Source organism: Natator depressus, chromosome 3 (assembly GCF_965152275.1).
Source record: "Natator depressus isolate rNatDep1 chromosome 3, rNatDep2.hap1, whole genome shotgun sequence".
Lineage (NCBI taxonomy): Eukaryota > Metazoa > Chordata > Testudines > Cheloniidae > Natator > Natator depressus.
In genome coordinates this window covers 12097836-12123501 of record NC_134236.1, presented here as the reverse complement: position 1 = coordinate 12123501, position 25666 = coordinate 12097836, and the positions used below count along the sequence as shown (strand labels likewise).

Genomic DNA, 25666 nt, shown 5'->3' with positions numbered 1-25666 from the left:
AAAGAACAGGAGTACTTGTGGCACCTTAGAGACTAACAAATTTATTTGAGCATAAGCTTTTGTGAGCGAGAGCTCACTTCATCGGATGCATTCAGTTATAAAGGGGGAGGAATATACTTGACTTTGCCTCTCCCCCTGTGTCTCTGCTTATGATAACAACTCTCAAAGAGCTGAACTAAGGGCGTTGTGGTCCCAGGCTGGAAGGGGACCCAGCCTATGAAATTTACAGCAGCATATGGTGACAAAACCTTTGCTTTTAAAGCCATTCAGCTTGTTAAGTTAGGTATTAGCTTGCACATTATTCTTTTATTTATTTTTTGTAACCAATGTTGACTTTTTTGCATTATCACTTGGAATCACTTAAAAATCTCTCTCTAGTTAATAAACTTATCTTCGTGTATTTGGATTAAAGCGTGTGGGAAGCTCCAATTAGGATAAGCAAGGCTGGTGCATATATAATTTTCCTTTGATGAAATGACAGACTCTCTCTGAGCTTACTTTGTTCAGTAGTGTGTTGGACAGTACATGATGCACATTTCTGGGGGGAAAAGGCTGGGACTAAAAATTTGCGGGTGTTGCCCTGTCTGTAATTCATGAGTGACTGGTTAGAGTGCTCATGTATTGAACTAGGAGTGACTCTGCATGGTGAAGGCTGTGTGAGCAGGCCAGGAGTGGATGTTCTGACAGCATCACAGTGTCAAAGGCACCCTAAGCTAGAGAATTAAGGGGACACAGCTGTTCAACAGTCCAGACTGTACCCTGGGAATGTTAAACAAATATACTGTTAAAAATCCTTTTAACCTTTTTATTGAAGACACAGTAAAGGAAAGAAAAACAGTTAAAGTATGTGAAATGTAAAGCATTAAACGAGGCCTCCATTTTTAACAGCATCCCTTCAGCTGGGGAGAGATTTTTAAGAAGGAAAACCCCCTTGGTTTGACCATCTCTTAGATAGTATCACAGATGGTAATAACAGTCCTTTGGGGAAAAGAGAAGAAGTTAGTTGAGAGGAGCTGCTGCTGCGAAGGTCCAATCCCGTTTCATCACAGGTGGTGTTTGGGATTCAGCTGGAGCTGGCAGAGCTGGCAATGTTATCTCAGTCCCGGTCAGGACATCTCTCAGGATTAGGATGGAGAAGGCTTGGGGTTCCAGGAGACGGTACGGATGGCAGCCATAATGGTGAAGCTCGCTTCAGTAACCTCTGTCTGTTCTTCTATATTCTTCCTCCCCACCCCAAAGTCTCTTTCTTTAAATGACCCACAAAGGGAATGGTGGGTGGAATAGCCCATCCCCTCATTATTTTATCCACTAATTAGGTCTAATATAACAGTTTGGAGCCATTAATTTCCAGTTCTACATCTTCTGTTTTTACCAAGTATGATTTTAACATAGTCCTTGAGTTATATCACTGTGGCCTTTTTTGTTTGGACTAATTTAGTGGCTGTCTGGTTCTTTTGCACATATTTATAATGTTATAACATTATTGAAAGCAACTTGACCTGCTTTCCATCAACGGGTATTATACGTTATTGTAACATTTTATGGACTTTCATATACTTTTCACAACTGAGCTTACAATGAGGGTAAATTGGCCACCCCAGTTATTACAACAGAATCTTAAGTACAATTTAATTTTTAATAAAAACGATTTAGAGCTTTTAAAAGAAAATTAAATTCTTCTAGGTTTTGGTTGATTCTGTAATAAATTAGTGGAGTTCTCTCCATAAGGTCCAGTAGCAAAGGCCTGAATTCACAGAAGTAGTGATGCATTGTGAACATCACAATGCTTAACTTTTAAGCACCTAGAAAACCACTGTGCTTCACAAAGCCTGAAGTTAGACCTTAGACTGAAATTCATAAAAGCCAGCATGCTAGGTGGAGTGCTGCCTAAGATAGACAATGGGAAATGCTGATGACATGGGTGTGTGCTAAGTCCTGCCTCTGTCTCAGTGATAGGCACCTATGTCTGGGCTGCAGGGAGGCACATCTCTCTGCTTGGGATTCTCCATTACAAACCCTCTCTTGGTGTTAGGGGCCTGTGCAGTTTTAGCAAGAAGCAGGGGAGATGAGGAGCTTCCTCATAACTTTTAGCTCAGTGGTTAGAGTATTCACCTGGGCTGTGGGAGACACTCCTCCCTGCGCTTTTCATATCGCCCAACTCCTCCATCTGGTGGGGAGAAGGGATTTGAACTGGGATCTGCCTAACCATTGGGCAATGGGATAGTCTGATGAGGGACTCCCTCAGTCTCTCTTGTTGAAGCTGTTGCACTCTAGATAAACTAGAGTGATTGGGGGGGGGGGGGGGACAGTATCCTGGTTCTCCTCCCACTCATCTGAGTGCTCTTATCAGGCAACAGTCATTCTTACACACACATGCTCTCCCACTCTTTCTCTGAGTTGTTTGAGCTTACCAGATCAGGCCACACATGCAACTTAAGTAAGCAAATGCCCATCTTCCCCTGGGCTGTGAATAGCTCTGGGGCTTAGGGAGGTGCCTCTAGGGAACTTTTACTGCAAAAACTTGGGTGCCAAGTGAGTTCAGGCACCTACAGGATTCAGCGTGAATTCTGTGCATTGCATTGATGCCTGACTCCTTTTGTGCATTCAGGCTTAAGTGGCCACCAGAAGTCTAGCTCTAATTACTGTGAAACTAGGTCAGTTATCTCATATGTGTAACAAACAGCAAGAGGAAAGGAGAGGAGCAGAGTCACCTACGGTAACAGTTTTCTCCAGTAAAAAAGAGAGGTAAACAAAGCCCAAAGGAACATGTGTCCTGCATGAGGAACCAGATTTCTTTGTCAGGAAAGACCAAGCTAGCAAGCCTCAGAAGTGGGCCTTAACCTTTTGCCAGTATTAAAACTCATGTAGCAGTCCCAGAAACTCCTATGTATGAAACTAAGTAAGTAGGATAGCCCTTATCAACTGTAGCTAGAATTTGGTGGCAAGGTGAGACTGTACACTTCCCCCACTCTTTTTATATAGATGATTATGGGACATCACTCACAACTCAGTCCCATCAATTACAAACATTCAACCTTTCACATAACTCAGCAACTAGAGAAACTTGTACTTTCAAGTATTAGATTCAGATAAACTGAAGGCTGCCTTTGGCTCCATTTCTTGAACTTGTGAAATAAAGAAGTGCTGGCACAATCTCAACTTCTGGATTCCACTCCTCTGAAGCATACAAATTTATAATATCTACACATAAATAGTATCTACAAATACACATATACATAGCGCACACTGTACAGTGAATGGAACAGGTATTTTCAAGACTGGCTCAGCTTTACAACTGACTCAAGTCTCAACCTACCTTTAAAAACTTCCTCTCTGCAGCATATGATCACAATGGTGTAGTAAATGTGACTGGAACAGGTCAAATGTGGTACTAATTAAAGGTGAGCTCATTCCTGGGCATTGCCTACTTTAAATAGGATAGCTATAGATTCAGATATGCAACATAGATTTTAGTGTCCCAAATTCATCTTTACAATGAAACTGAAGTAAACAGAATTTCTAAAGAACACAAAAAAGCTTGTTTTGAAAACCCTGTATTTTTAAAAGTGTCATGAATTCAAGTCTTATTTTCCTTTACATTTATGGACATAAGATTAATGCTACAAACATTCTGAATCTCATCTGTAAACAAATTGCACGTTTACCTAGCACTATACCTAGCTATAAGGTTGAACTATTAACTAAAAGGTTTCCCTTTAAAATGAATAACCTTTAATGACTATTGTCAAGTTTAAAAATAAAATGGCTCTTCTGATCTCTTAACTGTTGGTGGGAGAGGGAAGGGACAATCCCACCTTCCTACAATCCACAATTAGCTACCTCCACTAAGGAAATGATTAATTAATGTATACTTTGTCAATCCTTCATTATGTGTCTAAGCACAAGGCTGTGTAATGTTGCCATGTGTTGTTTTCAGAAGGATACTCAGGCAGTAGGAATGACTGCATAGCGTTACCAGCCCTATAGTGAGATTTTTTTTTCTAGCTTCTTAAATGCTAAAATTCAAGAATCCTATATGTTTCTCATTTAATGATGCTGTAGTTTTACTAAATAATTTGGTACTGTCTCAAATAACCACACTGAATTCAAACTATAGTATTTAAACCCCAACTCTATTGCAATATATGTAAAGTTTATAATTTACCTGCTATAAGACTTAGAGCATAATGAACTAATTCAGCAGTTTCTCCCTGGTCCTCTGTCGGAGTTTGGAAACCAGGTTTGAAAAGGAGTTTCAGTTAATGTGGGCTACCCGGGAGTCAGAGCCAAGGATATTAAACATTGTGGTCACCAGTTCAGAAAGATCAAAGTCAGGTTTCCATCCCCAATCTCTCCGGGCATTGCTGTCATCAAAGTTCATCGGCCAACTGTCAGCTACAAGGAAGGGAAGTGGGGGGGAGGAAAAAACCCAGAGCATGAGATTTATAGCAAAGATCTTTCAAAGTTTCATAAGTAAGTACCAGAGTAGAGTTTCAAATAGTACAGCAACGCTTCCAGATGTCATCAAGATCAAAACAAACTGCAAGTGTCTAAGGAGAACACATAGGAGATGAGGGGGGAAAAAGGGAAATACTGTTCTGTCCCAGCATCTGACTTCACCCAGACAAGTTTGATACAGGATCACTGGAATGGAATGAAAAAGCAGATACTAACCAATGGCTTGCCTGACAGCATCCACATTGTAGGTCACCTGGAGCTCAGGAATATGCTTCTTGACCTCTTGCACCAGCTCCTCAGGAGAGAAGCTCATGGCACTGATGTTGTAAGTCCTCATGCTAAGTGAAGCGGCAGGCACTTCCATGACATCTAGCGTAGCCTTCAGGCAGTCATCGATATACATCATTGGGAGGTGTGTGTCTGATTTTAGGTTGCACTGGAATTTGCCATTCTTTATGGCATCATGGAAAATCTGGACTGCATAGTCTGAAGGAAAAAAAAAGTTTCCTTGTACTCCCGCATCTGTACTCATCTGTCTTACAAGTAGATCATAAGCTCATTGGGGCAGGGGCTGTCTTTGTTGTTCTGTGTTTGTACACCAGCATAATGGGGGTCTTGGTCTATGACTTGGGCTTCAACATGCTATGGTAATGCAAATAAATAAAATATTAAAAATTCTTTTCAGAATTCTAGAAATGCAGCCATCTCTGGGGTGGAATCATATTTCATTCCTGTTCCCTGGGGCCATTCAGCACCTCTCAGATTAGTTTCAGCAGAAGTATGCTTTGTATTTTCACCTGCATTTCAGGAGTTATTTAGATGAAGCAGTGTTTCATTTTACACAACCTTAGTCTCGTGAAAGTTCCACTTTTTCTCACGAGACCATTCTTTTAATCAGCAAAAATGCCCTCAAATGACTTTCACTGGACGATGTATGCAGGTGCACTCTAAGTTAGACATTGATAGGCACACTGTACAACACAGCACACAATATTTGGTATTAAAATCCTATACAACAGATTTCTTGTCTGCAGGGCCGGCTCTACAGTTTTTGCTGCCCCAAGCAGTGAAAAAAACTGCCGCCACGGACGGCAAAAGAGAGAAGCTGCTGCCGATTTGCTGCCGTGGCCAGCAGAACAGAGAAGCTGCCGCCAAATTGCCACCGCCGCGTTTAAACAGCCGCCCCTTTCAAGCTTCCGCCCCAAGCACCTGCTTAGAATGCTGGTGCCTGGAGCTGGCCCTGCTGGTCTGTGACTACACCTATATATGATGGCCATTATTCATTTATGTGAATGCATTTCAAAGTGACTGGTTAGTTGTTTCTTGGCAAATGAGGTCACCAGACAAATTACACCCTGATGTCCCTCTCATCTTTGCTATGTGGGGCAATCAGCTTGCACACTAATGTTCTCACCTATAATACTGAGACATGGAAAAAGGGTTTCCTACCAGTTGTTCCCCCACCAGGCTGAGAGTCAGCAGAGATAATTCCAGGATACCTCAGACATCGGAAGTCTAGCCCATACCTGTAGTGGTAGTACTGTTGAAGAAGGAGACAAGCAAGACTTTAGACATGAAACTAGAGGGTTGCACACTTTGTTGCTTCTATAGACTAAACACATTGCATACACCAACAGTTCTTTGCATCCCTCCATTCCCCCCCACACACTCAAGCTCCTTTCCCTCTCTATTTCACAGATTTGCTATAAGCCCTCCATCACTCTTTTATCCTGCCAGCAGTTCTGTGTACACCCACGTCCCCATGCCAGGGACTCTGTGCTACAACCCATTTCCACAAGCCAGGGGCTTTGTGTGACCCCCTCCCCCCATGTCCCGCTTCCTCATGCCATTGGTGTCATATGTCAGAGGCTCCGTGACCTCCATTCCCACATATCAGAGGCACTGTGTGCCCCGCCACCATTCCTACCCTTTCCCCCCTACCATGCCAGAATATGCAACATGTAAATAACAAATATGAATTAAAGAAGAACAGTCAGTTATTCTGATTTGATTTAATCCTCTCTGATGATCGGTATCCATCCTGATCCCTGGAGTCATTAGAAAATATATTGTAGGAAGACTTTCCGGTACTAATGTGCCATTCCTCAGCTGTCCAAGCCATGCCGTGCTGGTAACTGAGGAACAGGGAGGTGAAATATTTTCCTAGGGTCACAAAGAGTCTGTAGCCAAAACAATACTAAAACTCAAGTGTTCGTGAACTTCCAACTTCATGCTAATTCCTCACACGGAACTTATGATTTCCCCACCCCAGCCTCCTCAGGCAAAGCATCAACAGTTGCCTCATACTACTAAGAAAATATGTCTGTAGGAAGAGAAGACAGGAAGAGGAAAGAACACCGCCGTGATCCACCTTCCATCGAGACTAACAATCCATAACAAAGTTCTTACTTCTCCCATGAGCTCAGCATGAACCTTAGAGACTCCATAGATCGTCCTGGGTCTCTGAATGCAGAGATCCGGAGTTGGGTTTCGGGGAGAGGTGGGTCCAAAGGCTCCAATTGTGCTAGGGACAAAGAGTCTCAAACTATGCTCAGCTGCAATATCGAGAACGTTGTGCAAACCTGGAACAAACAAACAGAAATTATCAGAATTTAAACAAAATCTCCTCCAGAGATGTCATGTACTTGAAAGGCTAGTCAAACAGTGCTGTAATCACTTACTGTAGTTACTGCACTTACCAGTAATGTTTACAGCTCTGGCCAAAGGAACATTTGCTTCTCCAACAGCACTGAGCAAAGCACTATAATGAAACAGCCAAGTAATTCGATTGTTCACCACTATTTCACGGAGATTCTTGTAGTCCAAGATATCAGAGTAGATAAAAGGACCTAAAAAAGTGGACCAAATAGAAAACTGGATGCTAAGATGACACTTTGAGACAAAATTCAATAAAAAAACAACAGGAAGACCAATGAGTTCACAGGTTCTTGCCCATGTCTTTATTCAGAAATATCTTTCAGTCCACTTTATGCATCAGATTTCTGCCTTCTATAGGCAGCAGCCACTAGAGCACTCACACTCTCCCTCTCTCAAAGATTCGATCACAAAGGCTCTGCAAATTTTTTCACAGCGTGGGTCACATCTTAATAAGGACACTTTCTCATGGACGTCTGCTCTTCCATGTGCAATCCCATAACATCCTTGTAGCAGCTTCAGCACTTCACAGAAGAGTATTTAATGTATTTTGTCTACATTTAGCATCTGAAGACTAGGATAGCTAACACTGTTTAATTAGCCATCTCTGCAGACCACAGGCCTGTTTGGGACCCTCTGTTCTATCAAATATACTCTATTGGCATACACCGATAGCTCAGTGGTTACCAACAGGTCAATTGCATTTGATGGGTCAGTCCTAGAGGGTCTCCCAGTCGGTCGCGATCTCGGCAGTACAGCATGGCAGCAAACTAAGACAGGCGCCCTGACTACCCTGGCCCCACACCGCTCCTGGAAGTGACCAGTGGGGCCCAGGGCGGGCCTCCCTTTGCACACTGCTCCTGCCTGCAAGCACCGCCCCCCACAGCCCAGGAACGGGGAACTGTGGCCAATGGGAGCTGCGGGGACAGTGCTTGCAGAGAGGGGCAATGCGCGGAGCCACGTGCCGCCCACCCCTAGAGGGGCCTTCTGGGAGCAGCGCGGGGCAGGGGTAGCCAGGGAGTCTGCCTTAGCGGCAGGCATGCTGCACCACCAACTGGGAGCCGCCGGAGGTAAGTGCTGCCCAGCAGGAGGTTGCACCAACCCCCAGACCCCTCCTGGAGCCAGCATCCCGAACCCCCTTCTGCACCCCAAGCCAGCACCCCATACCCCCTCCTGCACACCAACCCTCTTGCACTCAAACTCCCTCCGACAGTCTGCACCCCAACACTCTGCCCCAGCCCGGAGCCCTCTCCTGCACACAAACTCCCTCCCAGAGCTTGCACCCCTCACCCCAAACCCTTGCCCCAGGCTCAGCCCAGATCCCCCTCCCACACTGCGAACCCCTCGGCCCCGGCCCAGAGTCCGCACCCCCTCCTGAACCCCAACCTCCTACCCCAGCCGAATGAAAGTGAGTGAGGGTGGGGGACAGCAAGTGATGGTGTGTGTGTGTGGAATTAATAGGGCGGGGCCTTGGGGGAAAGGGCGGGGCAGATCCTGGGTTGCCCTTAAATTCAAAAAGTGATCTTGGGCGTAAAAAGGTTGGAGACCACTGCTGTAGTGTGAGGTCAGAGACCAGCTTACATAATATTATTGAAATGCCTCTAGACTCGTTCCTTTTCGTTTACTATTTATGGCAAAAGGGAAGGAAAGGAGGCTAACCAAGTTCCAAGGCAGTACTGCCACTATGTGAATCCATACTGGCAATCTTGTATGAATTTCAGCATATACCGCATATAAGAAAGTGATTTCAGTATGTACAAAATGTGGATTTCATTTCCCAGTTCTTTTGGGAAATTTTAAATTGCATCAACACTTACAGCAGAAGCAAGAGGGTTAAACCAACTGGGATGAAAGCCATAGCCAATTTAACTTTAAGATGTATTTTGGTCAGCAAAAATCAGAAGGGAAGAAGATTGGAAGGAGATATTCAAGATGTATGTTAATGCACCTTGCCCAAAGGAAAAAAAATCCAATTTCTGGGAAGATTTCACAGAAGTCAGAATGAAACACCCAGAATTTTCAAGATCATAAAAATACTTTGAAAAGTGGTTTGATTAATTTAAGAACTATACATAGTTCAAATGCCTGGCTGTGTCTTGCGGCAGATGAGCAACATCAGAGGCAATATGAAGATTTCTCTATATGCTAATCCAGTCACTTACCATTATAAAAGACATGATCTGGTGGTTTTCTAATGTCAGACAGGATCACGTTGTTTTTTCCAAAACGCTTCCTGAAAAGGAAGGCACATGGTACAATTAGTTTGTACTCTTCAAGATAATGTGTCACTCACTGTTCTGCTACATTAGTTTTAATAGGAACTAATCTGGAGAAGTCATTTGGGCAGAGTAAATTTTATGGTATGACTTTGTCTAGTGCAAGCACTCACGTCAATCTATCTTTTTAATTCTTGAGGTACATCTACATTACAGCCGCTGCAGTAGTACAGCTATTACTCCTGGGGGAAGTCTGAGCCAAAAAATTCTGCAACAAAAAACTAAAATTTCTGTGACCAATTTTTTAAAATTCTGCAAAATTCTGCATATTTTGTCAAAATAACACAATATAATCAAACCGGTTTCAATTTATTTTTGGTCATTTATTTCAAAATACCTGTCAGCAAGTATATCTATAACAATACAGACAACAAAAAAGATTCAGGAAATGTTTTTTGACAAATAGATTCCTTACTAGGCATATTAACACAGAACTCTGAGTAATAATTCATTTAAACTACAGTACAGAACCGTATTTCCCGCACCCCTCAGTAGCAGTGCAAAGGCTTGTGGGAGTCAGGGGTAACCGAGGAGCTGAGGGAGAGGGAAGTAAAATTGCTGGGAAGGAGCCTGGGTGGGAACTTGGAGGGCTGTTGGGTATGGGTGGAAAAAGTATGGAACAGGTTTTTTTGGGAGGCAGGGAGGGATTTTTAGGGAGCTTCCCCCATGCAAACCCTGGCTGACCCCTAGCCTCTCCCATTCAGTCAGGTATATCTGCCCTTTTCCCCATGTGTTCCTGCACCTGTATGTGTTCCTCCACTCCCACTCAGACACCCACTCCCCCCAATCCCCATCGCTTCCCTTCCCGTCCCCATGTGTGTCTGTGCCCCCACCTAGCCACCCCCATCCCTATGTGTCCCTGTCCCCCTCCCCCTGTCCCCATGTGTCTGTGCCCCCACTGTCCCTGTAGCCCTCCTCCTGCCCCCATGTGTCCCTGTGCTCCCACTCAGCCATCTCCCAAGTAGCTCTGCACCCCCTCCCCCATCACCACATGACCCTGCACCTCCCTCCCCGCTGTGGCCCTGCACCTCCACTCCCATTCAGCCCCTGTCCCAGTCTGTCCTCCCCCACTAGCCCTTCTGAGCTCCCGTCTGACCCCCAGTAGCCCCACGCTCTCTGCTCCCTATAGCCCCCGTCTCCTGACCTGGCCTGACAGACTCTCTCTCTTCCCTAGCTGGTTGGGAGCTGCTGCTATGTTCTAGCACCACAGCGCCCTCTGGTGGGGAAAAGGCGGAATGCAGCAACATTTCAGCAGAAGCTTTTTTCTGCACAAAAAAATTAAAAATGTGCACGGCTCATTAATCATGTGCATGCAGTAGTGCAGAATTCCCCCAGGAGTAAGCTACTGGGCTCCAGTTGTGTTGCTGTACTAGAGCTGGTTCCTATTGTGACTAAGTGGGACTGTTCTTAATGTTTCCTCTGAATACTGTAGGGGTGTCTCAATTTCCCCTATGCATTTCTTAAGTCTCTAGATGGGATAAGGGGGTGTAAGTGTTGGAGAGCAAAGGCCCAGTGTACCTAAATGGCTGACACTCTGTCTACTGGCAACTGATGACCTGGGCCCTTCCCCCTGCAAGGTGATAGCTAAAGTGTTGGAGAACAAAGGAATCAGGTGACCTCCAGGCCCGGAAAAGGGACAACGCCCAGAGGAAGAGGGGCTGGAGGGTGAGTCAGTTTGGGTCTGGCTGGGGACGAGGAGTTAAGTGCAGACGTAGTTGTCTGGCTCACTGCCCCCCAAAATGGACCCGGCTGAGGGGTCCTGTTCTCTGTACCTACAAGCTCTGTTTTAGACCATGTCATCTAACAAACCTCTGTTTTACTGACTGGCTAAGAGTCACATCTGACTGCGAAGTTGGGGTGCAGGACCCTCTGGCTTCCTCAGGAACCCCACCTGGGCAGACTTGCTGTGGGAAGTGCATGGAGGGGCAGAGGATGCTGAATGCTCTGAGGTCAGACTCAGGAAGGTGGAAGCCGTGTGAGCTTTTTGCCCTGAAGACAGTCTGCTCCCAGAGAGGAGACTTCACCAGAGTCCTGCCTGGCTTCCTAGGGAGCAGTTCCAGAGCATCGCCCGGGAACTCCGTGACACCTATATCAGTAGGAAGGGTTTTTCCCATTGATGTAATTAATCTTCCTCTCCAAAAGCCAATAGCTAGGTTGACAGAAGACCCAGTCACGTCTACACGTGAGGTTAGGTTGGCCTAACTGTATTGCACAAGGTGCAAAATTTTTCACAGCCCTGAACAACACAGCTAGGTTGATCTAATTCTTAAATATAGACCAGGCTTCAGACTCTGTGCCAAAATTTCTCTCTCCTCAGAAAATTTGCAAAATAAAAACTAGGTTTAGTAGCAGTTAAAAGTTGCTGCAGCACACACTGTCCACGCATGTTAAAAAAAATACCAGTAAGATGTTAAGGGGAAAGACATTCTTTTTCACATTGTTATTGCCTAAGATACTCTTGATATCATACTCCAACACTCCCTAAGGTTTGCATTTCCATCTCCAACAGATACCAGGAAGCAATATGTAATCCTGCTTTACCAAACTGACACTTTAACACACAACCTTAATAGTGACCTCATATGCTTTTATATCAACATATCAGCACATCTGACATTTGGAAAGTTACTCTGCCTTAACATTGCTGAGGTCAATGCTAAGGTTTTGCATTAGAGTGCAGGTTTGACAAAGCTGGGATACATATTGCTTTCTGTTATCTGTTGAAGATGGAAGCGAAAGCTGCTCCCTCTTGCCCCCAACAGCATTCACGCCGCCACACTGTCCTCATCAAATTTGGAGGATTTGTTTTGGTGCTCCCATTATGGCTACAATGCTCTATAGACAAATACTGCCTCTGTGTTTAGCGGATATCTAGGAATCAGCACATGAGATCAAGAATGTGGATGAACAGCTCCTAGAGTGTTTTCTTGTGAAAGCAATACAAAGAAAAAAGTGAGATAATCCAGTGAAAAAGTGCCAGAAGGGATCATTTTATGCTCTTATTATTCTCTCTGCATCAATTCACTTTACATCAAACTATCATGAAAAATTCAAATATCGAAGTTTCTATCTTATGGCTTTTTGCCCATTCAACTGCAAAATAAAATCTTAACATTCCTGTTATTCGTAACTACGATGCAGCTACTGCACTATAAGAGATAGTAACTTAAAAGATAAATTTTTCTATCACTGAAATTCTCTTCAAGAAACACCATCAATTATGGCAAGGTCCAAAAGTTTGTGTGTTTAGTAAGTTGGTGGGTTTTAGAAAACCCAAAGTGGGTTTCTAAAAAATGTAGTATCAACAGAATTCAAAAAAGATCATGAAAAGAGACATACAAATTAAACATTTGCTTGAGATATTGGGAACTCAAAGCCAGCAGCACTGTGATAGTGCATGAAAAACAAAAAGGGAAACTTACCACAAGCTAAGGCCTTAGATTCTCAAAATATATGCTTAACTTTATGCATCCAAGTAGTCTCACTGAACCCAATGACAAGTCACATGTACAAAATTACACACATTTGCAGGACTAAGGCCAAAAATACCAACAAAAGGAAGAATGACTGGTCATTTTTCAGCTCTAAAATGAGTGAAAGGTATAAGAATAAACAACACAAAAGGTGTAAAATTATGTTTTGAATCTTAATTACATCTTGGATTTCTGAAGTAATAGCAGGAGTTCTAAGGATATTTTAAAATATGGACTTTTAAATTTTAAATGTCCCATTCAGCATTCTAAGATTCTTAGCTTTCATAAGAAATTTTGGGTGCTCAACTTGAGACGTTCAAAATAACCAGTCACTTCTGAAAACCTTGGTCGTGGGGTTTTTAACTTCTTAAGATGTATAAAATTACAAAATCAGAACATACCTCAAGAGTTTAGCAAGTCCCACCCCAAGTTGGCCCAGGCCCCCTAAAGAGGAAAACAGAGATTGTAAAAACAAAAGCCAAGTCAAAGAAAAGATAATGATATCGAAATATTTGACTGTTACTTATGTGTCCTTATAGACCAATAGAAGTTCAAAACTTAATACTTCAACTACATTGTTATGGGAACCAAAATAGAAGAGTTTTGTTTACACAGAAACAAGAAACTGAATACGCTGTTTTAAGGGAAAGGGATGCTTTTACTATATCTCTAAAATAAACTGGCCCAAAAAGCCACAATATTGTGCTAATCCTAACTGGGGGCATCAGGTACTTCTGCGATACAAAATAATACATCATAATAATGATCTAGAGAGATGCTGAATACTCAAAACTCCTGGTTGTTTACATGGAATTTGTAGATGCTCAGCAATTCTCAGGATCAGGCCTCGATAGAAAAAATGACTGCCAACTGAGAAATAAAAATAAGAATGAAGTAATGAAATGATGACTAACCTGTAATTAACACTCGAGGATGATCAGTCTCTGAAAAAGATACTGAATGAAAGCTGGCATCTGAGGTCACCTGACGTGGTGAGACACCAATACATCTAACTGGCACAAGGGAAGTCTGACATCCACAACCGGGGCTCTGTAGCAACTGACTCAGAGTTCTGCTCAAGTTCTTTACAATTGCCATTTTTGTCTTTTAAATATGCTGTGAGAAGAGGGAAAGTATTAGTCACAAATTATTCTTTAAAAAAAAAAAATACAGTTTCCCGACATTTAGAACTGTGTAGAATAGTCTGTGTTTAAGGAAAGTTTTATGCAACCCCAGTTTTGTCTGAAGTACCAAACCAGTGCCATGACCTGCTATATGCAGCTCATGAAATAGAATGAATAAGGATAGCATCACACGCATGAGCAGAAGAAAATATTCACAAGTACAAAGAGTCCAGTGTAGCAGACAGTGAGAACCCAAGGTGGTGTCATTTCAACATTCTGCCTAGACCCTTTTGTGGTGAGCATCAGAAATCACGATACCTATGGCAAATGGAGGCACAAGCTCAAAAAGCAACAGTACCTACTACTATGATTGAAAGCTGTCACTACATGGGTTAAATGGATACATTCTACAGACTACCTAAAGTCGAGTCAACAAACATTCTCATGGCCTAGTGAAGGGTTAAAATCCATTGCTGATGTAATAACCTGGTATATGGATTTGCATACAGGCCCAAAGTCCAGAGTTCGGTCAAGAGGTCAGAGGCCTAGCAATAGCTAAGAGAAAGCAGAATAACCAAAGATAACCTTGCTTTTGCTGAGATATGCCTGGTCAGCAAAACGCCGGATGTTGTGGGCAATAATTGTGTCTTATTCAAAGTTGCAAACAGAACAAAGAAGCCCTGTTTCTGTTGTGTTAGTTTCTTCTGTAGGGAGCTGTTCTTCCCACACCTCCAACCTTGGGTTTATGAAAGGTTCAAGCATGTCAGTATAAGATATGGCCTCCTCCCACCTCCCTTTCCCAGGGACCAATGCCTGCCTTAAAACACAAATGAACAACTTGAAAGACAATCTTTATTGCCATATACTTTTACTGTTTCTTTGCTTTTACCCCTAGATATGTATCTGTTGGACAATCAAAGGAGCTACTTCATTCCTATGGACCCCAGATCAGAATTCAATATATATATATATTTCATACTAATACATTTGTTAAAGTACTAATTATATGTTAAAAGTAAATTTGTTAACTTGAGACCATGGGCAGAGACATTATGTAACCTTTGATCATTGGCTACGGTGCTATTATGTCTTGCTGCTAGACCTATCCGGGGTTGTGGGACTGCCTACCCCATCACTTTCCCCCGCCCGTGGAAAATCCATATATTCCATTATAATCAATTGATTGACAGTGTCTCTGAGCCTAATAAGTGAGGTGACAGTCAGTCAGCGCTGTATGTAATACACTCCTGTGCTTGACCCCTACGCAGTGTGGATTTATGTCCTTCACCTAGCTTTTCTTAACATTGCATCAAGAAGAAGCAATTACATCAGCGGAAACTGCAGTAAATCATCTGTAGAACATCACTGTCCCCAAACAAACACTATTTTTTTTATATATAAACACAGAGCTGATTCTTTTACTTTTTCTTCAATTAAAATTCTTCTTCTAAGAACCTGATTGTTTTTTCATTGTTCTTAAGATCCAAGGGTTTGGGTCTGTGTTCACCTATGCAAATTGGTGAGGATTTTTATCAAGTCTTCCCCAGGAAACGGGTGTAGGGTTTGGGAGGATTTTGGGGGGAAGACGTTTCCAAGTGGGCTCTTTCCCTGTTATACATTTGTTAGACGCTTAGTGGTGGCAGCAATAAAGTCCAAGGGCAAAAGGTAAAATAGTTTGTACCTTGGGGAAGTTTTAACCTAAGCTGCTAAAAATAAGCTTAGGGGGTTTTTCATGCAGGTCCCCACATCTGTACCCTAGAGTTCAGAGTGGGGAAGGAACCTTGACATGGTTCCAATGCATCCGATGAAGTGAGCTGTAGCTCACGAAAGCTTATGCTCAAATAAAGGTGTTAGTCTCTAAGGTGCCACAAGTACTCCTTTTCTTTTTACTATTTACAGGATGACTGGAACCAGAGAAGCAAGCAAAAAGCAGAACGATTTATTATACACAAGGTTGCTGTTTCCAGGGTTTATTTTTTTAGCATTTTTTAGTTTTATGTAGATGTGCAAAAACTGGGGGCTTTGAGGGAGCTCCCTCTTTGAATATATGGTAATAAGTAACATACCCTAGTACGCTTTAACATAAAATTGTTTCAAACAACACTACATTAAAGCACACTTGGGAGTCTTTAGTGCACACTAATAGGATCTACATGGACCAATTAGCATGCAACACATTAGTGAACTAGATATCACCCCCCACAGACCGCATTACTGCTCCCTGTAGACAAGTCCTTAGGTACAAGTTACCATTTCTAGTATTTTTCTGGTGTTTAACAAATTTTTTTTTTAATTAGGATTTTATGTCTTTATTGGTTAAAGCCAAAAATCAAAAGCCCTCTTTATAAAGTCTAATCTACAAAATTGCTTTACAATCAAATACTGTTTCATATCAAAAATGGCACACCGTGCATGTAGTTCATGCTCAGTTAGAGGCACTTCCGCAAGCCTCTGGATTGCTTTCCTCCCCCTGCCCACCCCGCCCATATATTTGGAGAGGAAACGGGGGAGGGAGACTGAGCATTGTAGCCTTCTTTATTTACTTGAATAGTTAATATTTATTTCATTAGTGTTCACCCCTAGACAAGCCACAATATGAGAGTTGTTAGATGGCAGACCCCCAAGAAATAACAAATCTTTATTACAGTCACTTGTGGTGAAACCCCTAATCAGGAGAATGGGCACATCCCAGTTTCTACTGTCTAGTCATCCAGTTCTTTTCAACTATGTTCTGGGTGCCACCCTCTCTTATATCACATTATGCTAACACCCATTTTATCCTATGCGTATTCATAATTAATTCACCCCTTTTCTCCTTATCTGAATTTCCACACTCACTTATTTTAGGGTCCTCACTTTTCAAAGGTTAATTATCCACCTATTTCACAATCATTAGCATTTGTGTCACTAGTTGCTATGGCTTTACTGTGGTTAATATTTGAGACTGTCAGTTACATATGCTCCTTAAAAGTATCCTAAAATATCAATAACTTGTTTGCAGTTTCTTATTTCATCCTAATCCACTGACTTACTGCATTTGTTTATCATCAGTCTTGCGACTCGCAAGGTCACTTCCCTGTCATTTACTTATGTCAAGCTACACTTGAGCCTTTCCACTCATGCTTACTCTCAATATAGGTACTTAGGCTAGGCCACTACTTGCATTGCAGCAGAAGCCACACCTTAAAGCATTACCTGAAATCCTACACATGCTACAGCAAGTATCCATTACATATCCATTCTGAAATTATACTTTTTTGTTTTAATGAAAAATGTTGAGTTCAATCACTGAAGCCCTTCCCATCTCTCTCTCTCACACACCCCAATTCTCTGTCAGACAGGCTGACTCAGAGTAACCTCACAGATGGGTAAGTTGGTTTCATAGATGCTATTAAAGATGATTTCCTTCTCATATGAACTCTTAATGTTTGCACAGTAAGGAAAAAGGCTCCTGCTGGAAATTCAGACAGCAATCACTGTCCTAAAAACATTTCCAGCACAACCAGTTTCCAGCAAAAGCTGCAGCATGACTCCAATATAAATTAGTAGCATCACTTAACAGAGAAGAGGCATAAGGCACAAACTCAGGTTTCTCAATATCCAGGCCTTAATTTGAAAAGGCAACTTTGAAATCCATTATATTCTGTTATTTTATAGTCACCCGCATCACTTTACCACTTATTAGCAGCTCTGAAGACGGAAGGTGCTAAGTATTATTACGAATATAACAAACTCCTTTTTTCAGGTAGCCTTCTCTTTCCTGACCACCCCAAAGAGAAAATATTCTTGTCTCATTTCAAATGTCAAACGTCTGTTGCCATCTAGATTCTCTGACAAGCTTCTCATCCATTATATTAGCTTGTGAGGGAAATTAACAAAAGAATCAACAATTTGTTCACTATCCTAATTAAATAAAACCAAAGAGTTTCTCCAAAGAAGCGCGTGTACTGAATGTTAACATTCATTTTTTTTATTAAAAATGAAATGATAAACATTTAAGATGATGCAATAAATCAGAGTTGTTTCTATTCTATCTGAGCTTACCTTTCTTTCTGTTGGTGATTTAGCAGAAGGGAAAGGGATGTGTGCGTGTGGAATTTATAGAGCCCTGCCTCTTCGCTAGGCCAATCAAAATCCTACAAAGAGTAGGAGTTGGCTGGTAGGTAAGAGGAAGAGGGAGGGAGAGATCAACAGCAGCCAGGAACATCTTAAATCAAACAAATGTGATTCTGTGAGGTCTTCACCAGGTGCCATACAGTGTTATTGTAGCCTTGTTGGCCACAGAATATTAGAGAAACATGGTGGGTGAGGTAATATCTTGTACTGGACCCACCTCTTATGGTGAGAAAGACAAGCTTTCAAGCTCAAAGCTCGTCTCTCTCTCTCTCTCTCCAACACAAGTAGGTCCAATAAAAGATATTACCTCACCCACCTTGTTTCACCAGCTGATAGGTAGAGAATATTGAAAATATGTAACAAGATTTCTTAGCTAAAGAGAGTACACAACATATGATTATTGCTAAAACCATTTAAAGAGAATAGCTTTTAAATAATTGATAGTGCAAAGCATTAATAAAAAGCAAACAGGCTTGTGTTAAAATGCAAAGCAGCAATTCAGTGCTGAATAGCCGGGAATTTCCAAGTTTTGTAATAAGATTGTGAAAAAATTACGCAATACCCTCACAACTGACAAGCATTTAACAAGTTAATCTTTCAGTCGACTACCCTTTTTCTGGAGTCTGGCAAATGTTACATGTGCTGATAGGGTAACATGAGCACCTGTTGCTGATGTAAAAGAAAAAAACATGTTTATAAGTTAGCTGGCTGCTTTCCCCAGTATCAGTTTGGATTAGGGCTGTCAATTAACCAGAGTTGACTCAAGCGATTAACTCAAAAGAAATTAACTTGATTAAAAAAATTAATCACTATTAATTGCACTGTTAAACAACAACAGAATACCAATTTACATTTATTATAAATATTTTGAATGTTTTTCTACATTTTCAAATATACTGATTTCAATTACAACACAGAACACAGTGCACGGTGCTCACATTATATTATTTTTATTACAAATATCTGCACAGTAAAAAAGATAAATAGTATTTTTCAATTCACCTCATACAAATAAAGTAGTGCAATCTCTATCATGAAAGTGCAACTTGCAACTTACAAATGTGGACTTGTAGGCTAAAGTTTTATATTGTTTTATTTTTGAGTGCAGTGATGTAAAAATAATTCTACATTTGTAAATTGCACTTTCACGATAAAGAGATTGCATTACAGTACTTGTATGAGGTGAATTGAAAAATACTATTTCTTTTATCTTTTTTACAGTGCAAATATTTGTAATAAAAATAATAATAAAGTGCGCACTGAACACTTTGTATTCTGGGTTTTAATTGAAATCAATACATTTGAAAAATCTAGAAAAAAATCCAAAGTATTTAAATAAATGGTATTCAGTTCTTAACAGTGCGATTAAAAATTAAATCTTTTTAAAATCTCGGTATTAATCACAATTAATCTTTTTAATAGTTTGACAGCCCTAGTTTGGATATTAATTATTTTTATAGATCTTTAAAAAATAAGAAGATAAGGGAACTTATGAGTTTAATTTGTAATGAGTAAAGTTTTTGTAAGCTTCAGCAATAAATTAAACCGGAAATCAAGCCCAAGGCATAAAAAGAAAGGTCAAATCCCAGAATACAAAATCTCAGCTGTAGCTTCAGTGGGCTGGACAGCTGTTGTGTGACCCAGCTACGCTCATGCATACACTTATTTTTGAAGATGTTCATTTTACCAAGAATACACAGTGTCACTGGAGGAGTGGGTGGAAGAAACTTACCACAATCTGTGCTTTCACTATTAGAAAACATGAATATACTGAGAGAAAAGGGCGTAGTGATCTGGTGGGTTAAAGCAGGGAGTATGTGGGTGAACTCCAGTAGTCTATCCCTAGGGAAGAGAGGGGCAGTTCTCCACTACTCCTGCAACCTCAGGCAGGAGAAAGACTAAAAAGGGGGATTTTGCTACCCTCACCCCAGCATCATTTTTTAAATCCCCCTCTCCCATATGTAGCTCCCTGGTGCTTGCCTCTTCTGCTGCAGCAAGGGTGTGAAATGGACATGATTTCTATTTTCACTGCTATACACAGGGTTTGGAATAGTAGCCGTGAAAGAGACAGGAATCACAGTTCTAAATACACGGCAGTTTACAGCTTTCTTTGTCAACTGCAGAGGCACAAGAATTCTTTCGACACACTTTGGAACACAGCTTTGAAGCATTAGGTCACATTCAGAAGATTACCTTCATAACCACAGGGACCAGACACTGAATTATTTTAAAAGAACGTTTAAATTCTTCAGAAATTGATGGTTTAGTCTCTTTACTTACCTTGGTGAGATTATTCTTTTCTTGCTGGCTAGTACTTATAAACTTGAGTTACAGCATTAGGCTTTATTCACTAGAGAAGTACCTACCTATTTTGGTATCTTTGTTAAGTTGCTTGAAGGTTATTGGGGTTTTTTTGTTTGTTTTTGGAGTGGGTGATGGGACATTTGGATAGAAGGGGTTTCAATGACCCATATCTAAAGTCTACTTCTGGCCAGACTGGAAATTAGTTGGACGGGTTCATTCTATTCCAGAGGTGGGCAAACTACGGCCTGCGGGACCATCCTGCCCGGCCCCTGAGCTTCTGGCCCGGGAAACTCGCCCCTGAACCCTCCCCCGCTGTTCCCCCTTCACTGCAGCCTCAGCTCGCTGCGCAAGCAGCGGGGCTGCGAGCTCCTGCCGCTGTGAGCAGCATGGTAAGGGGGTGGATTTCACTACACCACTCAGGGGTGTGCATTATTCACACCTCTGACCGACATAATTAAACTGACCTAATTTGCTATCGTAGACCAGGCCTCAGTCTCTGTTCAAGAGTAGCTCCAGACTAGAATAGTAAGGGTGTTACTGGACTAAAGTGTGCTAGGGGACCCAGAGGAGGAAGCTTGCAAAGCTCCTGCCTCCACTATGGTAGGCTTGCGTCCATCACATTATTTCAAAAAGGTCAGGAAGCCACAATCCAGATTTTAGAATCTCTCTACCACAATCATAATATTTGTGCAAACCAGGTAGGACAATGGGAAAAAAAACACCCGCAAGCAAAGGAACCTCAAATGGGGGTAGCCAGCTCCTACAACTCCCTCCTTGCTGCACCAGCACAAGGAACAAGTCAGGGCAGGGAAGACGAGCGGCAGGAGTGCAATGCACTCTGGTTATCTCTATAGCCCATACACTAGTTAAAGTAACAGCTGTTAGATCAGCCTCTCCAAAACACATTCCCCCTGTTCTTTTCCCACTACCTGCCCCAACTAGTCTGAACCATCATGGATGACAAGATGCCACGTTGCTGCCTCTTCCCCACCCCCAGAGAGAGAGACTGAGGCTCAGTATGATTGCATTTTAAAACAAAGAAAGACAGATCATATCTGAGTTACAAGGTACTAAAAATATTAAGAACAGGAGTACTTGTGGTACCTTAGAGACTAACAAATTTATTTGAGCATAAGCTTTTGTGAGCTATAGCCCACTTCATTGGATGCATAAAATGGAACATATAGTAAGAAGATATTTATACATACAGAGAACATGAAACAATGGGTGTTGCCATACACACTATAACGAGAGTGATCACTGTGTATGGTAACACCCATTGTTTCATGTTCTCTGTATGTATAAATATCTTCTTACTATGTGTTCCATTCTATGCATCCGATGAAGTGGGCTGTAGCCCCCGAAAGCTTATGCTCAAACAAATTTGTTAGTCTAAGGTGCCACAAGTACTCCTGTTCTTTTTGCGGATACAGACTAACACGGCTGCTACTCTGAAACCTAAAAATATTAAGCTCTTGAAGTGGGTGACCTGAGAAGGATCCTATCTCTACACTTGGACCTTCTTGGACCATGGTCTCTCCTGCCCCTCTGCAGTCCTTGCTTCCTTCCTACCCATAAAGGTAGTATAGGAGACTCCTACTGTACTTCTGCTCTGGAAGGATCTGTGAGTTGAGAGAGGTGATTACCATTGTTTCACCTACTCCTCTGCAGTCTTTTGCACATCTGCTTGGGCTCTCTATAGCAGAGGTTCTCAAACTGTGGTCCGTGGACCACCAGTGGTCCGCAAGTTCCATTCAGGTGGTCCATGGATAGTTCCCTCTAAGGTGCATGCCTGGGTGGCCGCACATGAGAGAATGAAGAGCCACCCACCTAATTAGTGGAGCCACGCAGGTGTGGCTCCACTAATTAGGTGCCTGGACCCTGGAGGAAACGCACATGTAAGGTGAGGAGGTAACCTTGGGGGGAAGAGAGGGTAGGTGGGGTGGCAGTGGGGTGAGAATAGGGGGTGGGGGAATTTGGGATGTGCAGGGCTGCGGTGGCCAGAGAAAGAGGTGACTTTTCCCAGCTCCAGGGCTGTGGCTGCCTGGGAGCGATAGCCCTTCTTTCCAGCCTCTGCTCTGTGGCTGCTGTGGTGGAAGAGAGAACCCCCTCCTTCCCAGCCTCAGCTCAGGGGCTGCTGTGGCAGGGGAGAGAGGGCACATCCATTGCATTAGAAAGGTAAGACTACTGATATTAAAATACAAGTTGTGTGCTTCTATTTGTAGAACAAAAAAAAATTTATTATTAAGGGTTTTTTTTATAGAGAGCTTTTATCCAATGCGCTTTATAATAGTTAGCTAATGGCACAAACAACATTGGGAAAGATCATTAAGCGGTCCACCAAGTCCCCCAGCAATTTTTAAGTGGTCCATGTAAAAAAAAAGTTTGAGAACCACTGCTCTACAGCATGCCCTCAGCATGAAAGGAACTACATGGGAAAGCAGCACTTGACCCAAAGTTGGTTGCTGAAAGCAAGGGGAAAAACTAGATTCCTTCAGTAATCAACTGAAGCATTATTTTTTTAAAAAAACATGCTACAGTAAGGCAAAAAGAAAAGCTGTAACCATTTGCCATGTTTTTCATAAAAGCCTCACTGTCACTAAGATCTGCTTAGTACACTTACAGCATACTTAAAGAATACAAAAAAAAAAAGAACAGGAGTACTTGTGGCACCTTAGAGACGAACAAATGTATTAGAATGAAAGCTTATGCTCTAATAAATTTGTTCGTCTCTAAGGTGCCACAAGTCCTCCTTTTCTTTTTGCGAATACAGACTAACATGGCTGCTACTCTAAAACCTTAAAGAATACAGAAATAACAGAAACTTATTTCTGTTGTCATGATGATAGGTCTAAACTGACAATTTACAGAAAACAGGTATTCTTTAAAACTCAGAATTATTTCAGTCTAACCCATACAAGAAAACAGCATCAGACACAATGAGTCACTAAACTAGGTAGGATTTTTTCCCCCAGGTTAAATTCTAGTAAATGGATGCTTCTAACTACCTTAATTATCAGAGACTATAAATGCAGTAACTGCATGGAGTATTAAATTCTTAACCAACAGGTTCGATTTTGCAAAATGCTTTTAGATACTTGGATGACAAGCACTAGAGAAATATTAAGTATTATTAATAATACTTATCTGTAAAGTCAAAATCTCTAGACTATCAGTGGTGGCATTCAGAGTGACCCAAGTAGCTGTCAGAATTAATCTAACTGCTTTTTTCCCAGCTATTTGGCTACCTTCCTTGTCAAGACCGTGCCTCTTACATCAGGCTGACGCCGCAAGCTTTTCACTTTAATTTTTAAAGCGACTGGATCTTCATAACGCATTGGCGTGGCGCATAAGAGCAAAGCGCTGAGTTAACACTAGCCTTGAGGAGGTGCATTTGGCAAGAGCCCCAGCTTATGCCGAGGATGCAATGCACAGCACACAGCACCCCAGTCACTGATTTATAGGTCTTGCTTCACCCTTTCAGCAGCTGCAGGACCCAACCGGGCTGGTGCAAGAACCTCAATCCCAGGCCAACCTGCCAACACAAACAAGATGTCCCCTTGACCCCTTGAGTCTGGGCCATGGAAAAGTGGCCCCAGCTCAGCTCCTGGCCTCTCCTCACACCCTTAAAATGTTATAACCCCGAACGCCTACGCAGCACCTCATCAAGGAGGATCCTGCGAGAGCCCAGTTCACCCCAGAGCGCGCTATGAACACAGATCCCCCCGCCCCTCACAGCGCCCTCGGAGGAGCAGCCCCTGGACCTGGTGGGTTAATTCCCCCAAGACCACGTACCGCTTGAGGGAACCCAGGCGTCCTGGCTCTCACTCCGCCGCTGGGCCGCGTTGCGGAGGGATGCGAAGGGGGGGGGGGAGGAGTCTCTTCAATTCTCCCCTCCCCCAGTCCCAGCGCGTGCCCCCCCTCCCGCCTTCAGCCCCGCCCCCACTCCCCCCTCAGCCGCCCCCCTCCCCCCTCCCCCCCGCCGCTATTCGCGGGGAGGGAGAGCAGTTGCGGCGGCCAGGAAACGCCGGTAAAGCAGGGGCGGGCAGGAAGACTGGGGGGGGGGCGACCAACCCAAAGCTGGGTCGGTTCCGATGGGGAGGGGCGGACCCCGGGGCGCGGGGAGCCGGAGCTGAGGAGAATCAGCAGCGGGGCCCGCCCGGGTCGCCCCGCCCCTCATTCAGAGGCAGCTGCCCGGGGCCAGACCATCTTCTCTGCTCCCCCACAACGGTACTGACCCCTCCAGCAGGAATGCGATTGGTTCCGCTCGCTCGGCCCGCTGCCTTGACCCCCGCCCCCCCTCCACCACGCGCGGCAGCCCAACGGTACGTGGTCTAGAGGCTCGCGCGCGCCGCCACGACTCCTCTATCAAGCCGCTCGCGCGGCCCCTGAAGCCCCGCCCCCACCTGGCAGCCTGAGCCTCCTGATAGGCCTGCTGCTTGGGGAGGCGGGGCCAGAGTGCTACCATCACTTCCGCGGTAACCTTGGAAACCGGCCACACTGGGAAAGATTTAAAGGCGTCGCGCCAGCCTCTCCCTGCGCCTCAGCTTCGCACCCCCCGAGAGTGGGGAGGGCCGGGTCAGCCCAGGCACCCCTGGGCTCCAAAGTAACAGCAGGTGAGTGGTGATGTCATCGGGTGACGTCCTGCCATGACATCACAGGGCCTTGAGGTGGTGCCAGAAGAGACATCATTTTGCGGCAGAAATGGGAAGCATGGTCAGGGGCAGAGCAGGGGGAGTCAGGACTCCTGGGTTCTGGCCCCACCTCTGGGGCAGACAGGGTGTCTGGGGAGGCTGGAGATCAGGGTGAGGGGGAGTCAGGACTCCTGGGTTCTGTCCCCACCTGTGGGGCATACAGGGGGTCTGGGGAGGCTGGAGATCAGGGTGAGGGGGAGTCAGGACTCCTGGGTTCTGTCCCCACCTCTGGGGCAGACAGGGCGTCTGGGGAGGCTGGAGATCAGGGTGAGGGGGAGTCAGGACTCCTGGGTTCTGGCCCCACCTGTGGGGCAGACAGGTGGTGCAGTCACTAGAGCATGGGGTGATGAAGAGCCAGGACTCCTGAGTTCTTTCCCTGACTTTAGCAGGGATAGTCATTGGAGACAGAGGATCCTGGTTCCCTGTCAGTGATTTTACTCACCTGTTCTAACCCTGACACACAGATAGGACTGGAACATAGCTTTTTGAAAATATATGCTGTTTAGGAGAGAGAGGAATAAACAAAAAGGTGGCAGGGTAGCATTGTACATCAACAAAGTGGTAAA

General features: G+C 43.5%; 1 protein-coding gene across 2 annotated transcripts; it reads right to left on the bottom strand.

The window, feature by feature from the left end:
• Positions 1 to 3783: 3783 nt before the first annotated feature.
• LOC141983741 (L-threonine 3-dehydrogenase, mitochondrial-like) lies at positions 3784 to 24697 on the bottom strand. Of its 2 annotated transcripts, none has more exons than XM_074946768.1 (9): positions 24645 to 24697; positions 13777 to 13978; positions 13264 to 13306; positions 9276 to 9346; positions 7158 to 7307; positions 6868 to 7040; positions 5908 to 5998; positions 4675 to 4944; positions 3784 to 4395 (listed from the first exon to the last, which is right to left on the bottom strand). In XM_074946768.1, exons 2-9 carry the CDS (start codon positions 13958 to 13960, stop codon positions 4256 to 4258), a joined length of 1122 nt encoding a protein of 373 aa, XP_074802869.1. In that variant the 5' UTR covers positions 13961 to 13978; positions 24645 to 24697; the 3' UTR covers positions 3784 to 4255. The 2 variants fall into 2 exon arrangements, with proteins under 2 accessions (XP_074802869.1, XP_074802868.1); XM_074946767.1 differs by lacking the exon at positions 24645 to 24697 and adding an exon at positions 24202 to 24264.
• Between the last annotated feature and the right edge of the window lie 969 nt (positions 24698 to 25666).